The sequence below is a fragment of the Castanea sativa genome, chromosome 5 (genome assembly GCF_040712315.1).
Source record: "Castanea sativa cultivar Marrone di Chiusa Pesio chromosome 5, ASM4071231v1".
NCBI classification, from domain to species: domain Eukaryota; kingdom Viridiplantae; phylum Streptophyta; class Magnoliopsida; order Fagales; family Fagaceae; genus Castanea; species Castanea sativa.
Genome location: NC_134017.1, coordinates 81,571,490 through 81,587,838, shown reverse-complemented (window position 1 = coordinate 81,587,838; position 16,349 = coordinate 81,571,490). Strand labels below are relative to the sequence as shown.

Here is a 16,349-nt window from a genome sequence, read left to right as displayed (position 1 = left end):
AAGTGGTAAATTTTCTCCAAAAAAAATTGAAGTGGTAAAAAAATATCATTGTAGTAATGGCAGTAGCGGAAGAGTTGGCGGCGGCAGTGGTAGCGGTTGCGATGGTTGTGATTGTTGTTTATTTTAGTGGATATATTATTTTATTGTGATGTTTATATTATATTATTGGGTTGAAAGCTAAAATAAATTCACTGCTGTGTAATGTTTTGTAAAGTGAATAGGTAAAATAGATAAAGCAATTTTTTGTGGTGCCAAATAGCTAAATTTTTAGCTTCATTGTTGTGAATGCCCTAAAGTTATAACTTATAACCATCTTTTGGTTACTTTCAACTGGAATATGTGTGTGTGTGTGTGTGTGTGTGTTTTGTCAAGAATCTTGTAGTTCAACTAACACCTTCTAGTGTTCTTAATAGAGATGTTCAGGTTCAAATCTCTCATCTCCATTGTAACAATCAAATTATATATATATATATATATATATATATATATATATATATATTAAAACCTTTTTAGCAACTATCAACAATTGTGGGATGATCAATATATAACAACGCTTGTTTCCTCCTCTTTTTGGATGAATAAAGCAGGTATAATATGTTGTTAGTAAGCTAGTATGATTCCAATTAGGATATTTATCACATGGTAGTTTTCTATGGACGAAGTTTCTACTAAAATAAATGAAGGTAAAAATATGGCAGGCATTAGAATTTTCTTCCACCTGGGGTCTGAAGTAGTTGTCTAAGTTGGCTAAAATTTGGAGCCGGTTCTGGAGACACAGATGATATAAAGAACTACAATCCAAAGTCAGGCAGTGTGGAACATGTGTATGCATGTGCATGAGTATTAGGTAGGGTGTAGGATGGGAGCAAATTTTATAAATTGATTGTGGGAAATTTCACCTAAGGGTTAGGCAATACGGGTAAGTTGAGAGATTTTAAGATGAAAACTTGGATGAATGTTTTAGAATCTAAAATTTTTAGGTTAAGAACATTTATAACAGAGTACATGAAAAAAACCTAATGTAGGTTTAGTATAAGGAAAAACAAAGATAGAAATGTTGTAAAGCTTGATTAGGAGAATTCAACGAATTAATGTTTTCGATATCTTGGATCAATAATCCGTAAGGATGGAGGGATTAAAAATTGTATGAATCATACAAAAAGAGCATGGTTGATATAGCGAAAAAGTGCATTACGAGCATTATGTGATCATAAAATACTTATTCAGCTAGAGAAATTTTTTCATGTGATTGCTATAAGACTAGCTATGCTATACGATACTAAATGTTGGGCTATTAAGTTTTTTTTTTTTTTAAGAAGATGAGCTATTAAGTAGTTGTGTCCATAAAATGAATGTAATTGAAATAAGAATATTAAATTTGATAATTGGAAGTACCAATATATATATATATATATATATATATATATATATATATATATATATATATATATATATTGTAGTGGGTTCAAATCTAATTCGGTTGACTTTCCTATAATAAATTTATTAATTGAAGGAGTGTCTACTAAAGCTCAGTACATCATGAGTCATTAGGGGGTGTCCTTGGGAGTAGGTGCTTGAAAGGGTCAAAGATAGTGTACCTAAGAGGATCAAAGAGTGTGTGCTTAAGAGCATCAAAGATAGTCCTTGGGAAAATGTCATCAAGTAAAGGGAGTCCTCAGGCAAATCTCCACAGCCAAGTCAGAGAGTGTGTTTGAGAGGGTTAGAGAGAGTACTCTAAAAGGTCTCCTTGATCAAATGAAGTCCTTCGGCTAGTCTCCTTGGCCAAGTCAGGGAGTGTGTATCTAAGAAAGTCAGAGAGAGTACTTAAGAAGGTCTCCTCAACCAAAGGGAGTCATCGAGTTAGTCTCCACAACAAAGTCAAAGAGAGTGTGTACTTAAGAGGATTAGAGAGAGTAGTCCGAAATGTCTCATCGGCCAAAGGGAGTCCTTAGGCTAGTCTCTTTGGCCAAGTTAGAGAGTGTGTCTGAGAGGGTTAGAGAGAGTACTCCTGAAGGTCTCCTCGGCCAAATGGAATCCTCGGGATAGTTTCCTCAGCCAAGTTAGAGAGTATATATCTAAAAGAGTTAAAAAGAATACTCCAGAAGATCACCTTGGGCAAGTTAAAGATAGTTCCTAAGAGGGTTAGAGTCCAAGTAGAATTAGAGAGAGAGTGAGAGAACCCCCCCCCCTTTGGAAAATGGGTCTTCCTTCTTATAGAGAGATGTGCGACCATAAGAGTCCAAAGGAATACGTGGTTGTAGGTGAATAGAGAATGTGTGGTTGTAGGAGCTCAAGGGAATATGCTATGGTGGGTGAATAGAGAATATGTGATTATAATTTTTTTTTTATAGGGGGACCCCCACATAATTGACTTGTCACGTGCAAATAAAAGCAATCAATGTACTAGTGAGGAAGTGTGATTTGATTCAAGTCACAAAGATGAAAGGGATATAAGAATACCTAAAATAACACTGGTACAATAAAAATAATGAACAATATAACTAATTAAACAGCAAAATGTCTAATTTTGGATAAGATATAATGGCATAAAAGAATACATTAAAGTAACCTTGATAAGTTTGTGGATCATTCATATAGATGATTTCAAATTTTGGGACTAAATGTTTGTTATTGTGGGTAAATGAAATTTGAGGGACATAATGGAACTGGAAGAACTTCTAATACAATTGAATTGTGATGAACTCCTAATAGAGCCAATCATTTGCTAAAGAAGATGGTCTCAGACCAACCTGGGTCACCTAAAGGCAGGTGGCCAAAAAGGCTATGATGATTAAGTCAAAAAACTAGTAGAGAAGATGAAAAATGGGAGAGTTCCGATTCATAGAGCTTTTTAGGCCTATTTCAATAGTGGGGGAATATTTATAGAGTATAGAGAGATATTTTTGGCATTGATTTGACCTAAATCATGGCAGTGGACATGTTAGTTGTTTGTTCTGTCAAGCCAATGAAAGGGATGTATATCAGGATAAAGTATATTTTGTTTCGGGTGTATACTTCCTCCCACTCATAACTAGGTGGGTCCCACTAACTATGAGTGAGAGAAAACATGCACCCGAAACAAGGTGTATTTTTTCGTGTATCTGAGTAATAGACCTAACATCCAGAAGAACAAGACATGTCCATAACATTAAATTTCATAATTAGAGTTCAAATGCTAATATAAGTTGGGATACTTGGAGAATTTGTATTTTATTTTAGGGCTGTGGAGCCCATAGTTATAATCACTTTTGTGGGAGGACAAATCACCCAAGCTAATAGCTATGAGCCTTGCCTTCCTAATAATTATCCTATTTGTTCTTCTTTTTTTTTCTTTTCTTTTTCTTTTTTTTTTTTTTTTTTTTTTGAGCTCAGAACGATAGAAATCTTTTATTAATCGCCAAATATAGTCATTCAAAGTAAACTAGTGCATACACTAGCTTAGGTGGAACATTCACTACATGCAGTTTAGTCCCAAATAAAACACCACAGAGAGCCATTAAGACCAAAAGAAGATAGCTCCATGCCCAACACCTCTATATTCATAGAAGTTGGACTTGCGACTCCATAAGCCGTTGATATTCCTCCAAACAGCACATTGCATTCTCAAAAATTACCTTCTGATGGACCTGTACATGCTCAAAATAGAATCTATTTCTTGCATTCCATATAGCCCACGCCGTGGTTGCCCATTTTTCCAAGTCCAGCTTACTGAGTTTCTGCTGCATCTGATTAAAGAGAAGGGAAGAAAATCACTTGCCTCATTTCTGCTTTTTTGGATTCTCCCTTTGAACAAAGCCCACACGTTCTGTGCAAATGGGCACTCCCAAAGCAGGTGGCTGTTTGTCTCAGGTTGTTGGTGGCAAATTTCGCATATCGACTCAACTCTAATCCGTCTCCCAGTGAAGATTCTCGCGCGTCGGAAAGCAGTTGGAACATGCCCTCCAGATGAAAGTACGCACTTTTGGTGGTACATTTAGCTTCCAAATTCTCCTCCATGTGGACCCGTGGACCTGGACAGATGAGTGCTCAGCTTGGTGGGGATTTTTCAGCCTCAAAGCCACTTGGTATGCAGTCCGAACCGAGAAGGAATGAGTTCTATTCTCCTTCCAAATCAGCTTATCCGGGGAGCTTAACTGATTGAGAGGCACTGCCAAAATATCCCCACATGTCCGACGATCAAATAGTGCATGGATCTTCCCTCTGTCCCTATTTGTTCTATTGAATGATGGTGAATATGTCGCTCGCTCTGTAATTGTGAAGACTTTCCTTGTCGAACAAACTAAAAGGCTACCAATAATAATTATAATTAACACTTGCAAGTTCATTACAGATTCTCAAAAATAGAATTGGATAGTATAAAACCATTTTCACAAATCCGTTGTAGTGTAGTTGGTTAGGAATAGGATAGCTCATACTTATATTCTTCTTCATAAAATGAAACTATCACGCGGAGCCCAAGCCCAAGATTAATTCCATGATGTGTTCCAACTTCCAAGCCCCTAGGAAATTAAAACTGAAGGGAAAAGTGTAGGAGTGGCTTTAGATAGAGATAGAAGACATACATAAAAATATTTTTTCCTCACAAAGGAGACTTGTGAGCTGTTGGATAAAGAAAAACTAACCCAAAATCTTAGAGTGTTGTGCTGTGTTGTGAAGAATTAGGGAAATCTATTGAGTCTAATTAGAAGAGGATAATTAAACTGGTCAAGCTTGGGTATTAAGGAATGTGTGCTATAGCTTCTTGCATTACTTTTACTAATGTATATTTCTAATATGGTGGTTAAATTAATCAAGTTGTTGTTGTAGTATCTGGGAATAGCTTACCAAATATTCTACTGTATTTTGTCATAAAAAAGGAAAAAGTCTCATGTAAATGGTGTGTATCGTCATAAGAGAAACTACCTCAACTTGGTTTGTAGAATATGGCTTGAATTAGGAGTTGGACTCCTTGTTGGATTTGAATAAGAAAGGAATTTTATTTCTTTTGAGTTACTGTTATTTGAAGTTATTAAGCTTTATTATAAGTCCTGTTTACCACTTGATTTTGAGTTTTATTTGGAATGTGAGTGATTTTTCTTTTGTGCGTTGAAAATAAGTTTAGTCTTTCCTAGTTTCGGATATGCTAGCCAACTCAAGTCTCCTATATAAATATAGTGCTGCTACGGCAAAGAGTGTGTGAGATAAAGAGGCTTTCTCTTGTTTTAATTCTTTGATATTTGTGGGTTGAAATTTGGAATAGTGAGAGAGGTTTGTTGCCACTTAGTTTTGGTTCTGCAATTTGGTGATTTGCTTTCTTTTGGTTTGTTGCAACTTTTGAATTTGATTTGTGGCTCTCTCTTTGGTTTGTGCTCAATTTATATTTGGTATTTGTGAACCTTTGGTTCTTAGATTTTGTATCTGAAAGAGAGAGCTATTTGGGTGTATTTGGAATTTGGGTTTTATAAGAATACCTCTATACCAATTTATATTATTCCAAATTTGTTATAGTGAAATTTGTTCATTGTTGTCTGTTGATGTAGGCTATTGTTGAACCACGTAAGGTGTTTTGTGTCTATTTTCTTTTGGATTAATTTTTTTCGTTCCTATTATTTGTTTGGAGATCTTTATTAAGCTTAAAATATTTTCACAATCAATTTTGGTAAATTTGAACTTTTGCTATTTTATAACATGGTTACCCTTAATTTTTTGGAAAATGATAGATAAATAATAAGTAAGGCCTTCCTGCCATATTTTGAAGTAGAATAAGGTGATATCTCCCTTTTTTTCATTTTCTTTTTTTCCCTCTTATACGGAGGTAAATTAAATTCTTATGCGGTGAAATAAATAAGTTATGTTTTTATATATATTAAAGCCTCGTTGCACATATTTTGCGTGTTCCTGTCATAATTTTCTTTTTCTTTTTTAAATTTTGGAAAAGTTAATTTTAAAGATATGGATTAATAAGATAGTGTTCTATTTTATATGCGTTTTAAGTAGAGTTGGAAAAATATTTTTACTAGGCTATCCTTAAATTTTTACCTATTAAATCTAAACTTTAAGGGTATTTAGAGCATCCACAGCGTGGAGCTAAAATTTAGCTATTTAGCACCACAAAAAGTTATTTTATCTATTTTACCTACACATGCTGCAACAGTGGATCTATTTTAGTTTTCAACACAATAAAATAATATCTAATACACACAACCATCACAGCCACACACACAACTAGATAGGAAATAAAAAATTATTATTATTTTTTAGCTCTAAACTACAGTGCATAGATGTGCACTGTAGCAATGAAGCTAAAAAAAATAGTTTTACCTCCATTGCTGTATGGTTATTTTTGTATTTTAGTAAAGCTGTATAACTTTTTAGCTCCACTGCTACAACTGCTCTTATAACTCATAAAAAAATCTTTAAAAAAAAATCCTCTTACAAATAGAGATGGTATGCATAAAAACAAATGCAAGTACAAATTAAGCACGGCAGAAAATGGTCTAAATTCATTCGAAAACAAGTTGGACAATGGCAACGGGCATGAATTTGATTGGATTGGAGGAGTTATAGGAAGGGCAGAAGCGTCAATTTGGTGGCATCCGATCCGGACTCAAATCAAAACGCCTTTATTAGCGCGGCTTTTTTGAGACGTTATAGCAAAACAATAATAAGAAATGATAGTGTATTAGTAGAGTAGTGTAGTGTAGTGGATCTTTTCTCTTTTCTTTTCTGACAATATTCTTTCTCTGTACGAGGACTCTGTCTCAGTTCTGTCCACTGTTCTGTTTTCTTTGGGCTTTGTGTTTTCAATCTCACTCCATTTTACCATATAAATCCAACTTTTTTAAAAAAAAAAATTTATTACTACCCTCTTAATTACTACTTAACTCAATTACTTACACTTCTTCTATTACTATAAACAAAATAAAAAAAACCAAATTTTTATTGGAAATGCAAATCAACTCAATTTAATTTATTGCTCACTGTCACAACACTACACCTCCACATTCACTGTTCTCTCTTCTTCACTTCTTCTTCTTCTTCTTCTCCTAGGGTTTCTCTTTCAAGCCCCTCTTCACTTCTCTCTTCTCACCAAAATGGGCTTTTTTATTTTGTGAGAGGCATTGAGGGTTCTTGTTGGGTGTCTGTTGTTTTTGCTTTTCTGTGTAATGCTGCCCAAAGACGTGCCTTTTCAGCACTCAAACGATGAAGAAGTTGGGAAATCTTCTTGTTTCTGATCATTGTCAATGACGATCATTGGAGAGGTTTGTTGCGTACTGTTGCTGACAAAAAGTGTTCTGCTTTAAGCAATAAAGTGCTGGAGGGATCTGCAAACCTTTGACAAGTCCTTTGGGTTGTGGTCTCTATGTAAGTGCACCCACATTGTTCACCAAAAGGTAAATGCTTCATCTATTCTGAGTCTTTCAAGCATTTAATGGATTGAGTACTTAGTACTTTCTGTAACCAATTGTGCTCTAGTTGAGTTCTGTGACCCATAAAAATCTACTTGTATTTTGAGGTTGCATCACAATTGGGAAAGTTGCCTTCTTTCTCAAAATAATTTATTTTGAATCTGATATCAGCTTCAAAGTAAGTGTACTTTTGTTTTATTTGGTATTTGATCACTGACTCCTTGTTAAGAGGAAAGATTTGAATGGTTTCTTGCTTATCAGATTCTGGATTTTCCATTAAAAAAAAAAAAAACTTGGGTATTTGTTTGTTTATGATTTAATTAGGCAGATTTTTCTTTGTAGGGTTTCACATTTGGCCTATTAGCTGTTAGGCATAAACAGGAGGTCTTATTCCTAGAATAAGAAAATTGTTCTGTGTCTACCAAGTTGCTTTTGAATACTAGTGTTATTTTGGGGGGATTTGAATTGTGATTTTGAAGAAATAATCTTATTGATACTCTTGGCAACAGAAAAGCTTATTAGTGAAGAACGGTAGCTGAACATGGATTTCTTTAAAGTCAAAAAATTCAGAAAAGCTCACAAACCAGTCCAAGAAAAAGATTTAGAGGATAAGCCAGTGGCAGAGTCTGAAGAACCAAAGAATGACAATGGTGGTGGTGATTTGAATAAATCAACTAATGGTGATCCTGTTGCTGAAGCTGAGGACGACGATGATGATTTTATCACAAATGAGGTGAAGAGGAGGTTAAAAGAACTGAGAAGAAATAGTTTCATGGTGCTGATTCCAGAAGAAGAGTCATGTGCAGAAGAGGAAGAGGATGAAGAGGAGGAAGGTGAGACAAGCTCTAGTGAGTGGAGGGATGTTGAAGCAGAAGCTCGGCAGTGGTGGTGTGGGTTTGATGCTGTGTATGACAAGTACTGTGATCGGATGTTGTTCTTTGATCGGATGAGCAGGCAGCAGCTCAATGAAATTAGTAAAGGTAGCTTGCTTTTATAGATGATGTCTTTGAATGCATCAATTCTTTAACGAGTGTTATTTCTTGTTTCACAAGTGACTAACTTATTTGTATTTTCTAATTAGCAAAATATATACTTTTCTTACCCGTGCCATCTGTGAATTTTAAATGTTTAATGCCCGGTGAAATAATAGTAATAGTATTCAAAGAATTGATCAAACTTAGCTGACTAGACAAGCTTCAGAATACTAGAAACTTGATTGATTTGAGCTCCCATGAGTTTGGAGTGAGCTCAGAGTTGGACTTGATGAAAGCCAATTGAGCTTCCAGTTTCAAATATTGTTTAGTCAATTTTAGTATCATTATAAAACCTATTAAATTCGCTATGCTGTTTCACCAAGGCATCAGTTTTGTGCAAAATGGGAATCACAAATAAAACACTGTATCAGATTGTTTGAAAATTGAATCATAAAAAGGTATAAATGCTCATTTCTATGCTCTAATGTTTAAGCTGGATTTTAATAGATTTGTTTTGATTTACCATTAAAAAAAAATGGTTTTGCTATGATTTAAGACTAGAAGGCAATTGTAAGAGGGACAGGAAGACATACTAAAACATCTGAAACGATTTAAAAAACGCATTTTGGAAGTGAAGCACCTTTTTGGCTTCCTGGCCCTTTTCTGGGATATAGAGACCAAATTTGCACTTGACAACATTGGACAAACAAACAAGCATGTCTATCTGGTGCTTGCATTCATACCTGGGTTGCAACTGTATGCTCTGTAGAGTCACTTGCCTAATATATATATATATATATATATATATATATATATATATATATATATAATTTCTTTGATAAGTAACAAACAATTTACTGATAAAAAAATTACGTATATGATATTGGTGTGTATTAACTTTCTTTTGCTTTTGTCATAAATCATCTCCAGTTTTTAATTTATTCTCCAGCTTCCTATAAATTTGCTTTGTAATTGTAACTTTGTAAGACAGATTTCTTAAATCCTCTTCATGAATAAAGGTTGTCTTCCAGGATCTCAGACCCCTGCAACTCCATCACCAAGATCTGCATCTAAGAAGCTCACGTCGCCTCTTCGCTGTCTTTCTTTGAAGAAGATTGAAGAACCTGATGATGAAACTGAGCATCTTCAGCAGCCAGGTCATGACCCATACCAAGATATTGAAACAGCATATGTAGCCCAAATTTGCTTGACTTGGGAAGCACTTCACTGCCAATACACTCAACTGAGTCAGAAAATCACATGCCAACCTGATAATCCCACCAGTTATATTCACAGTGCTCAGCAGTTTCAACAATTCCAGGTTCTATTACAAAGGTTTATTGAGAATGAACCCTTTGAGGAAGGTCTGAGGGCAGAAATTTATGCTCGATCAAGGAATACTTTGCCTAAACTGCTCCAGGTTCCCAATATAAAAGGTAAATTCTTGTGAATTAATCCATAAAACTTTGATGCGACTCTTTCATGATTATTGCTTCACTTGGCGTACAGTAACTAGATCATATTTAGCAAATGAGTATGCTTTACTTGCCAAACTGGGCTGTTAAGTAATTGCTTCAATTATCTGTTCAGGTTCAGATAAGAAAGTAATGGACGAAGAAGAATCAGATCTGACAGTCCTCGCCCCAGATCTCATCAGAATCCTTGAGAGCTCAATCCTCACTTTCCACTTGTTCCTGAAGATGGACAAGAAAAAATCTAGTGGTGTTCTTCAACTGTTTGGAAATCAGAACCAGAATGCAACCCCTCTTCAACAGATTCAATCTGCTCTTGAGAAGGTAAGGTTCTACAATATATCCTGTATTTCAACTTTCTATGCTAACATCTTTATCTGATATAACCATAAGCAAGTCTTCTTAGGAGTATAGTGCGGGAAATGCTTGTTGCTCATTAAACCTTCCCAATCATGTAATATCCTATCAGTATTATTAAATGCACTGTTTGTTTGAGAGTCACACTGCCCTTTGTTCAAATCATTAATTCTTGTTTGAATGGCTGCTTTCAACCTGTTCTTAGTTTGCATGAAATGCAAACTGATGGTGCAACTTATTTTGGATGATGGTGCAACTTGCTTTTGGTTGAGCTGAGGTAACAATTGATGTAAAATTTTCCAACATAAAAGTATAAATAATAATAAAACAAACTTAATAAAAATTCATTGTTCATTGAACATTCAATGAATAACATCTTTTGTTGACATGAAGCAACAAATTTAAAGTTCATTATCCATGCTATTGACTGTTTGCAAGTTGAATGAAATTTACTAAAATTCATCTTGCTTCACTAACTTAGAGAATGAATAACATCTTCTTTTGTAGACATGAAGCCACAAACTTAAAGTTCATTATCCATGCTAGTAACTGTTTGCACGTTTAATAAAATTTGCTAAAAATCATCTTGCTTCACTAAGTTAAAAACTTTTGATGGCTTGAATATTTTCTATAATCGTGTCCTATTGAACTGCAGAAAGGGATAAGACTGAAGGAACTGAGAAAAAAGAGGAAAGGCGGGAAGAAGAACTCTTGGCCCCAGACACATGAAGAGATTCAGCTATTGTTTAGCCTCGTTGATGTGAAAGTCTTATATAGGGTTCTCAGAATGGTGAGGATCACCAAAGAGCAGTTATTTTGGTGTGAAGAAAAGATGAAAAAGCTTGATTTATCAGATGGGAAGTTAAGGAGAGACCCCTCTCCCACCCTTTTCCCTTGTTAATAATAATAGCCGTTAGCTGTGCTGTTAAGATGGGTAGAGAAAGCGGGTTTTTGTTTTTGTTTTTGTTGGATGGATAGCTGCAAGTGAACCCCATTTTGGTCCTTTGTTAAATGCTGCAAAGGAATTCTCATATCCTCCTAGTAGGAACGGCTACTGTGTTTAGCTGAAAGGGCTCTCTGCTGTGTATCATCTGACAAAATCGTTAGAATGTTTAGAGAGTATGCAACTTTTGTATAATCATGTTGGCGTTGCAGTGCGGATGATTGTTATGGATATTTCTTGTAGTGTATAATTTAGTGCCTTTTTTTTTCTTCAAAATTATTTTTTGGTGGTTGCTAACAAATTTCTAAATTATATAAAAATCAACTCCCCAACTGGTTTGATTTCATTAGTGGCAGTAATTATCTCAAGCATCCGAGAGGTGTAAGTAACATAACATTCTTCTCATAACATGTGGCGGGTCCTAGTAGAGCTTTTGTGAGACTTGTAACTGTTTGATGCATGAGATATGTTCACCATTCCTGAGACCATATATTTTTTTATATAATAAAAAAAAAAATAGAATGCCTTGATAGAGCTACACTTTTATTTAACCTTTTTTCTTCTTTCTGTATTTTTATGTATTTTTGTTTGCTGTAACTTGCTCTTGACTTTTGCTTTAACCTTAGTTGCATCAATTTCGAGAAGGATCTTGGGCTTTTTGCTTTTTGTTCGTGACCTTACATTGGTTTCATCAACTGCATGCGGAAAAAATCTTGGGCTTCTGTCTTGGAAACAAAAACACCAACCCTGTTTGGCTTTAAATGAGGTTCAAACTTCAAATGCAAGTTCATTTATCTCAATTAGAGGTTTCAGGAAATGGCATTATTTTTCTATTTTTGGGGTTGGAAATGTTGTGTTTTCATCTTCTTTTTTTTTTCTTTTTCTTTTTTTTCATGTAGTCTTCTTGTGTAAGCTGTGAAAATTCACTTGAATGTTGTTTGCATTTTTTTTTTCTTTGATTTGCTAATTCTTAACTCTTTTTTTTTTTGGGCTTACAGGATTTGAAAATATTTTCTCGGATAATTAGATATTATTATTAAGCCACAAGACTTTTGGTCTATTTTTAAATTAATAGTGATTATAGTCCAAAGCCTCAAAATGATTGAAAACATCTTATTTTGTAAGTTCTCTCAACAAATTTGGCTTTAAAAGATCATGCTTCTTCCTCTTCCTTGGCATTTCCTTTGCCGCCACACACCCCAAAACCAAATCTAGCAACATTTAGCTAAAGGGGGTTTAATTATTTAAGAAATTTTGGAAGTAAAAAGAAAGGGAAAGTGAAAAAAAAAAACAATGGATAAAAGCATCAATCTCCATTAAAGAAAAAAGAACTTTAACTTTTTAAAGTCTTGAGGTCTTGGTAGTAGGGAAGAATAAGAAGGGAAGAGAGAGGGGTAATTGATTTAGGATGCACCCGTAGAAGAAATTATTCAATACAAAAGGAAAAAGTTAAAACTTCAAAGTCTTAGGGTCTTGGTAGTAGGAAAGAATAATAAGAAAAGAGAATGGTGATTGATTTAAGGTGCACCCTTAGGAGAAATTATTTGAAAAAACACTTTTAAGACTTAGGATGTTCGTGGTAGGAAAGAATGATAGGGGGGAGAGAGAGTGGTGATTAACCCATGGTGCATCCATAGGAGAAATTATTTAATACAGCAAGAGAATAGTCATGTTGTCCTCTGACCAATAAAAGAAGACATTTCTTATCGACTGCTAATTTCAAAGGATCCAAAATTCTTTAATAGTTTTAGTTGGGAGGACCACTTGTTTGCTCTTTCATTGTGTTCAATAATTTTTTCACTCTTAGATGTCTTACATCAAGAGTTTTTTTTTAGATAGGATAGAATTTCAGTCTATCGCATTCGCTATGATTACTTTTTATTATCAAGCCAAAATACCAATTAATTTTTTATGTAAGCGAGATTCAATTCTTAGACTTTACACTTTACCCGCCCCCCTCCCCCCCCAAAAAAAATATTTCTCATTTTACACTTATCCGAATGCACACTTTCCCTCATAAACTATAAAAATATACACTTACTCTCCTAAATTATTACCTGTGTAACACTTTGCACCCCATTCCATGAATAATTGTTTAGAGAAGTGTGTACTATCATAATTTAGGGTGGTAAGTATAAAAAGGGATATAGTTTATGGGGTTAAGTGAAAAAGGGGGTAAGTATAATATGTGATACCACTGGTCTAAACTTAAAATTTTTTTATAGTTGTATTAAAGTCAATATTGTAAATAATATTTACCTTTTCTACTACTAATATATTTTTGGCTTGATTTTGGACTTCATCTGCATCTTACTCATTAATATGGATGCAATTAATTTATTCCTTAATATCAGTTTATTCTTGTTTGGCTAATTTCTTGTGACTTTTTTTAATATTATTTGATAATTCAATGATTAGTGAAAGAGGAAGAATTCAAATTATGGATGCCTTCGTTTAAAACACTAACAAGTGAGAAATGAAATAAAAGACTATAAACAATTTATTATAACTTCTTAGGCAATTGAGTATGAAAGTGTGGAGTTGCTTTTTTTTGTTCAAACTTCAAACTATCAGAGGCTTTCAAATTATGTTATGTCAATGACGTTGGGTTTACACGTGAGTACAGTCCCACATTGAATAATGATAAGAAAAATGAATGGTTAATATAACATAACTGAGTACATACTCATTAGGTTTTGACATTTTGGGTTAAAGTTTGTCATTATATATTATATTAACTATTTAAGGAAACTCCCCCAAGGTGTTTATCTTCCCAACAAATGATATTAGAGCTCATGATAATGTATGGCAAAGAAGACAAGGTTAACAAAATTCTTTTTGTAGTTGGAGCGAGAACAAGATGTGTGTCCTTAAAACTCTTTTGCAAATAAAGTAAGGTAGGTCTTTTTCGCAGTTAGAGTGGGGACGGTATATTGCACGAACAAAGCCTATGCAAACAACCTTGAGAAAAAGGCCCAATAAAGAGTATTATTGCTAATGGTTCTAGTGAAGTACAAGGTTCGTATGGAGAATAAAACAGTGCTAGGGAAGTACAAGGTTCCCATTGAGAATACAACATAATCGAGTACATACTCCAAGGGCGTAGACCTACTGGATTAGAACGTGTCTCTGTCCATTTCTTCCACGATTTGCTATATAATCATCTGTAACCGATACAAAGGTACCTGACATGTTTTAGAGTAGATAGTGGTAATCATGCTCTTATTTGGTCAACCAATTCCGCTGATCTAGCTTCACTTTATTGATTTGAACTTTCACCTACTTAACTATGTTCAACTTTGTAAAGTAAGTTCTATGTCTTAATTTTGTTATATTTAAAAAGAGAAATAATATCCCTATAATATTTTTATAATATATCTTAAATAGTAAGTTGTTACTAGTTATTATTATTGGGACAACAAAGTAATTTTAGTGTTAGGTTTGAATTTGAACCAATAATAACTATCTATAATTTGTTATGAAAATATTCTGAACATAGTATCTATACTTTTAAAACCCTTTCATACTAAAAGATATCTGACAGATTTGATATCTTACATAAGATCATTTAGAATTCATTCATCACAAATACAATTTAATTTTTCTTCTGGTCAAACTAGAAGTTAGCTTATTTTTGCTTCTAAAGTGAGTTTTATTGCACTATTAAATGGGTTTCATTGTTCCAAAAATAAGCTTTTAACTTCTTCTTTTTCTATATACTTTCAGCAAATTTTTTTTAATTTTAACAAAATAAGTTAGCAGTTCAAAACTATATGTTACAATAATTATGAGATATATATATATTTTATCTTCGCCAAAAGTATAAATTTTGTTTATTTTGATAATTCTTTGTGTATTTTGAATCAAATCAGGCTAGATGCCTTAGAAACTTTGTATCGCAGGCGAAGTTGCTGTGCTGCTATGCCTTAGTTGTTTTTGTTTTTTTTTTCTTTTCTTCTCTTTTATTGTATTCCTCTTTACCAAAAAAAAAAAAATTATAACGACACCCCAACTCCAAAATCCCCAACGGAAACAATTATGATATCTAACCAAGCTTTCGGAAAGTTTTTGGTGCTAGGCTTTAGCTTTAGCCAAAGGGAATAGGGGGGAATTAATTTAGGATCATCATCTATCTATCTCATTAATTGCCTATGGAAAAGATGGACAAGTCCCATCACAATTCACACATGCAATTAATGCAATATTGCAATGTCCTAATAAACCAACCCCAGATGAAGACAACGTACCCGAGCAGTAAGCCCTCCCCTACACAAGATTTGGGTCATCATCATTTTGTCCTTCCACTGGACCCATCCGTGAATCCTTTCACACTTGTCAATACTGTAGCTAAGCTAGGACAAGGGTTTTTGTATACTTATATATGCATGCCAAGGTCTTCTTTTTTAATCTGTGCTCATGGTTAAGAGGCATCTGTTCTGTTCTACTTTTTTTTTTCTTTTTTCTTTTTTTGGGCAATGTGTATGATTTACCTAAAACATACCAAGGTTAGTATGATGAGTTTTAATTTAATGTTTGAAAATGGGAATTAAGGGTGGCCTTTAGTTATAGACCTGCTTCAGTGTTCGATCATTAAAAGTAAATGGCATTTTGGCATCACTCTCATTTTACTATTATTGTTCGTTTGTTGTACAATTTATATAATTGGGAATCATTATTATGACTGTTACACGTTTCAACTGTAGTTGATGTTGGTGTTCGCTTATATTGTGTTAACACTTAACACCAAATCAATGAGTCATATTAGAATTTGAAAACTTTAGTCTAACTAATAGATAAGGAAGTGTCATCACTAGCATAATTGACACAATTTGAAAAGATTAATTTGCTAAATAAGTTGAATAATTCTAATGGAAATTCCTATAAAAAAAAATTTCTAATGGAAATTATTGGTACCATAGTTTCTTACTTTGGCTAGACTTTATAATGATAACCCTACTTCTCTTTCTCTTTTTTCTTATTTGACAAGTTCTAGCTTTAAAAAGATCATGCCTAATAATTGAGCTTCATATAAGAAAGGTAATAAAATAATCAAAAGTTACAGCTTCAATCATTTTTTATTAAACCTTTATTATACGCGGGTTCTAATTAGCTCAATTGATAAAGTCTTTAATAGTTGAATAAAAGATCTGGTGTTTAATCCCTACCTATACCAAAAACTAATTGGTGTATATATGTGTGAAGTTATTCTCTAGAG

At 33.8% G+C, this 16,349-nt stretch overlaps 1 protein-coding gene across 3 annotated transcripts; it reads left to right on the top strand.

The window, feature by feature from the left end:
- The first annotated feature begins 6,931 nt into the window (after positions 1-6,931).
- LOC142634029 (uncharacterized) lies at positions 6,932-11,410 on the top strand. 3 transcript variants are annotated; one of them, XM_075808296.1, is made up of 5 exons: positions 6,932-7,373; positions 7,898-8,368; positions 9,394-9,798; positions 9,953-10,158; positions 10,847-11,410. In XM_075808296.1, exons 2-5 carry the CDS (start codon positions 7,930-7,932, stop codon positions 11,090-11,092), a joined length of 1,296 nt encoding a protein of 431 aa, XP_075664411.1. In that variant the 5' UTR covers positions 6,932-7,373; positions 7,898-7,929; the 3' UTR covers positions 11,093-11,410. The 3 variants fall into 3 exon arrangements, with proteins under 3 accessions (XP_075664411.1, XP_075664409.1, XP_075664410.1); XM_075808294.1 differs by having other exon boundaries at positions 6,983-7,373; positions 9,382-9,798; XM_075808295.1 differs by having other exon boundaries at positions 7,008-7,373; positions 7,731-8,368.
- The last annotated feature ends 4,939 nt before the right edge of the window (positions 11,411-16,349 follow it).

What these genes read in the sequence shown, in the direction of transcription:
- LOC142634029 (XM_075808294.1), top strand. Translation starts at nt 7,930, where the DNA reads ATGGATTTCTTTAAAGTCAAAAAATTCAGAAAAGCTCACAAACCAGTC. An exon ending in GCTCAATGAAATTAGTAAAG is followed by an intron (nt 8,369 to 9,381) that starts GTAGCTTGCTTT and finishes TCATGAATAAAG; the next exon opens with GTTGTCTTCCAGGATCTCAG. An exon ending in TTCAATCTGCTCTTGAGAAG is followed by an intron (nt 10,159 to 10,846) that starts GTAAGGTTCTAC and finishes ATTGAACTGCAG; the next exon opens with AAAGGGATAAGACTGAAGGA.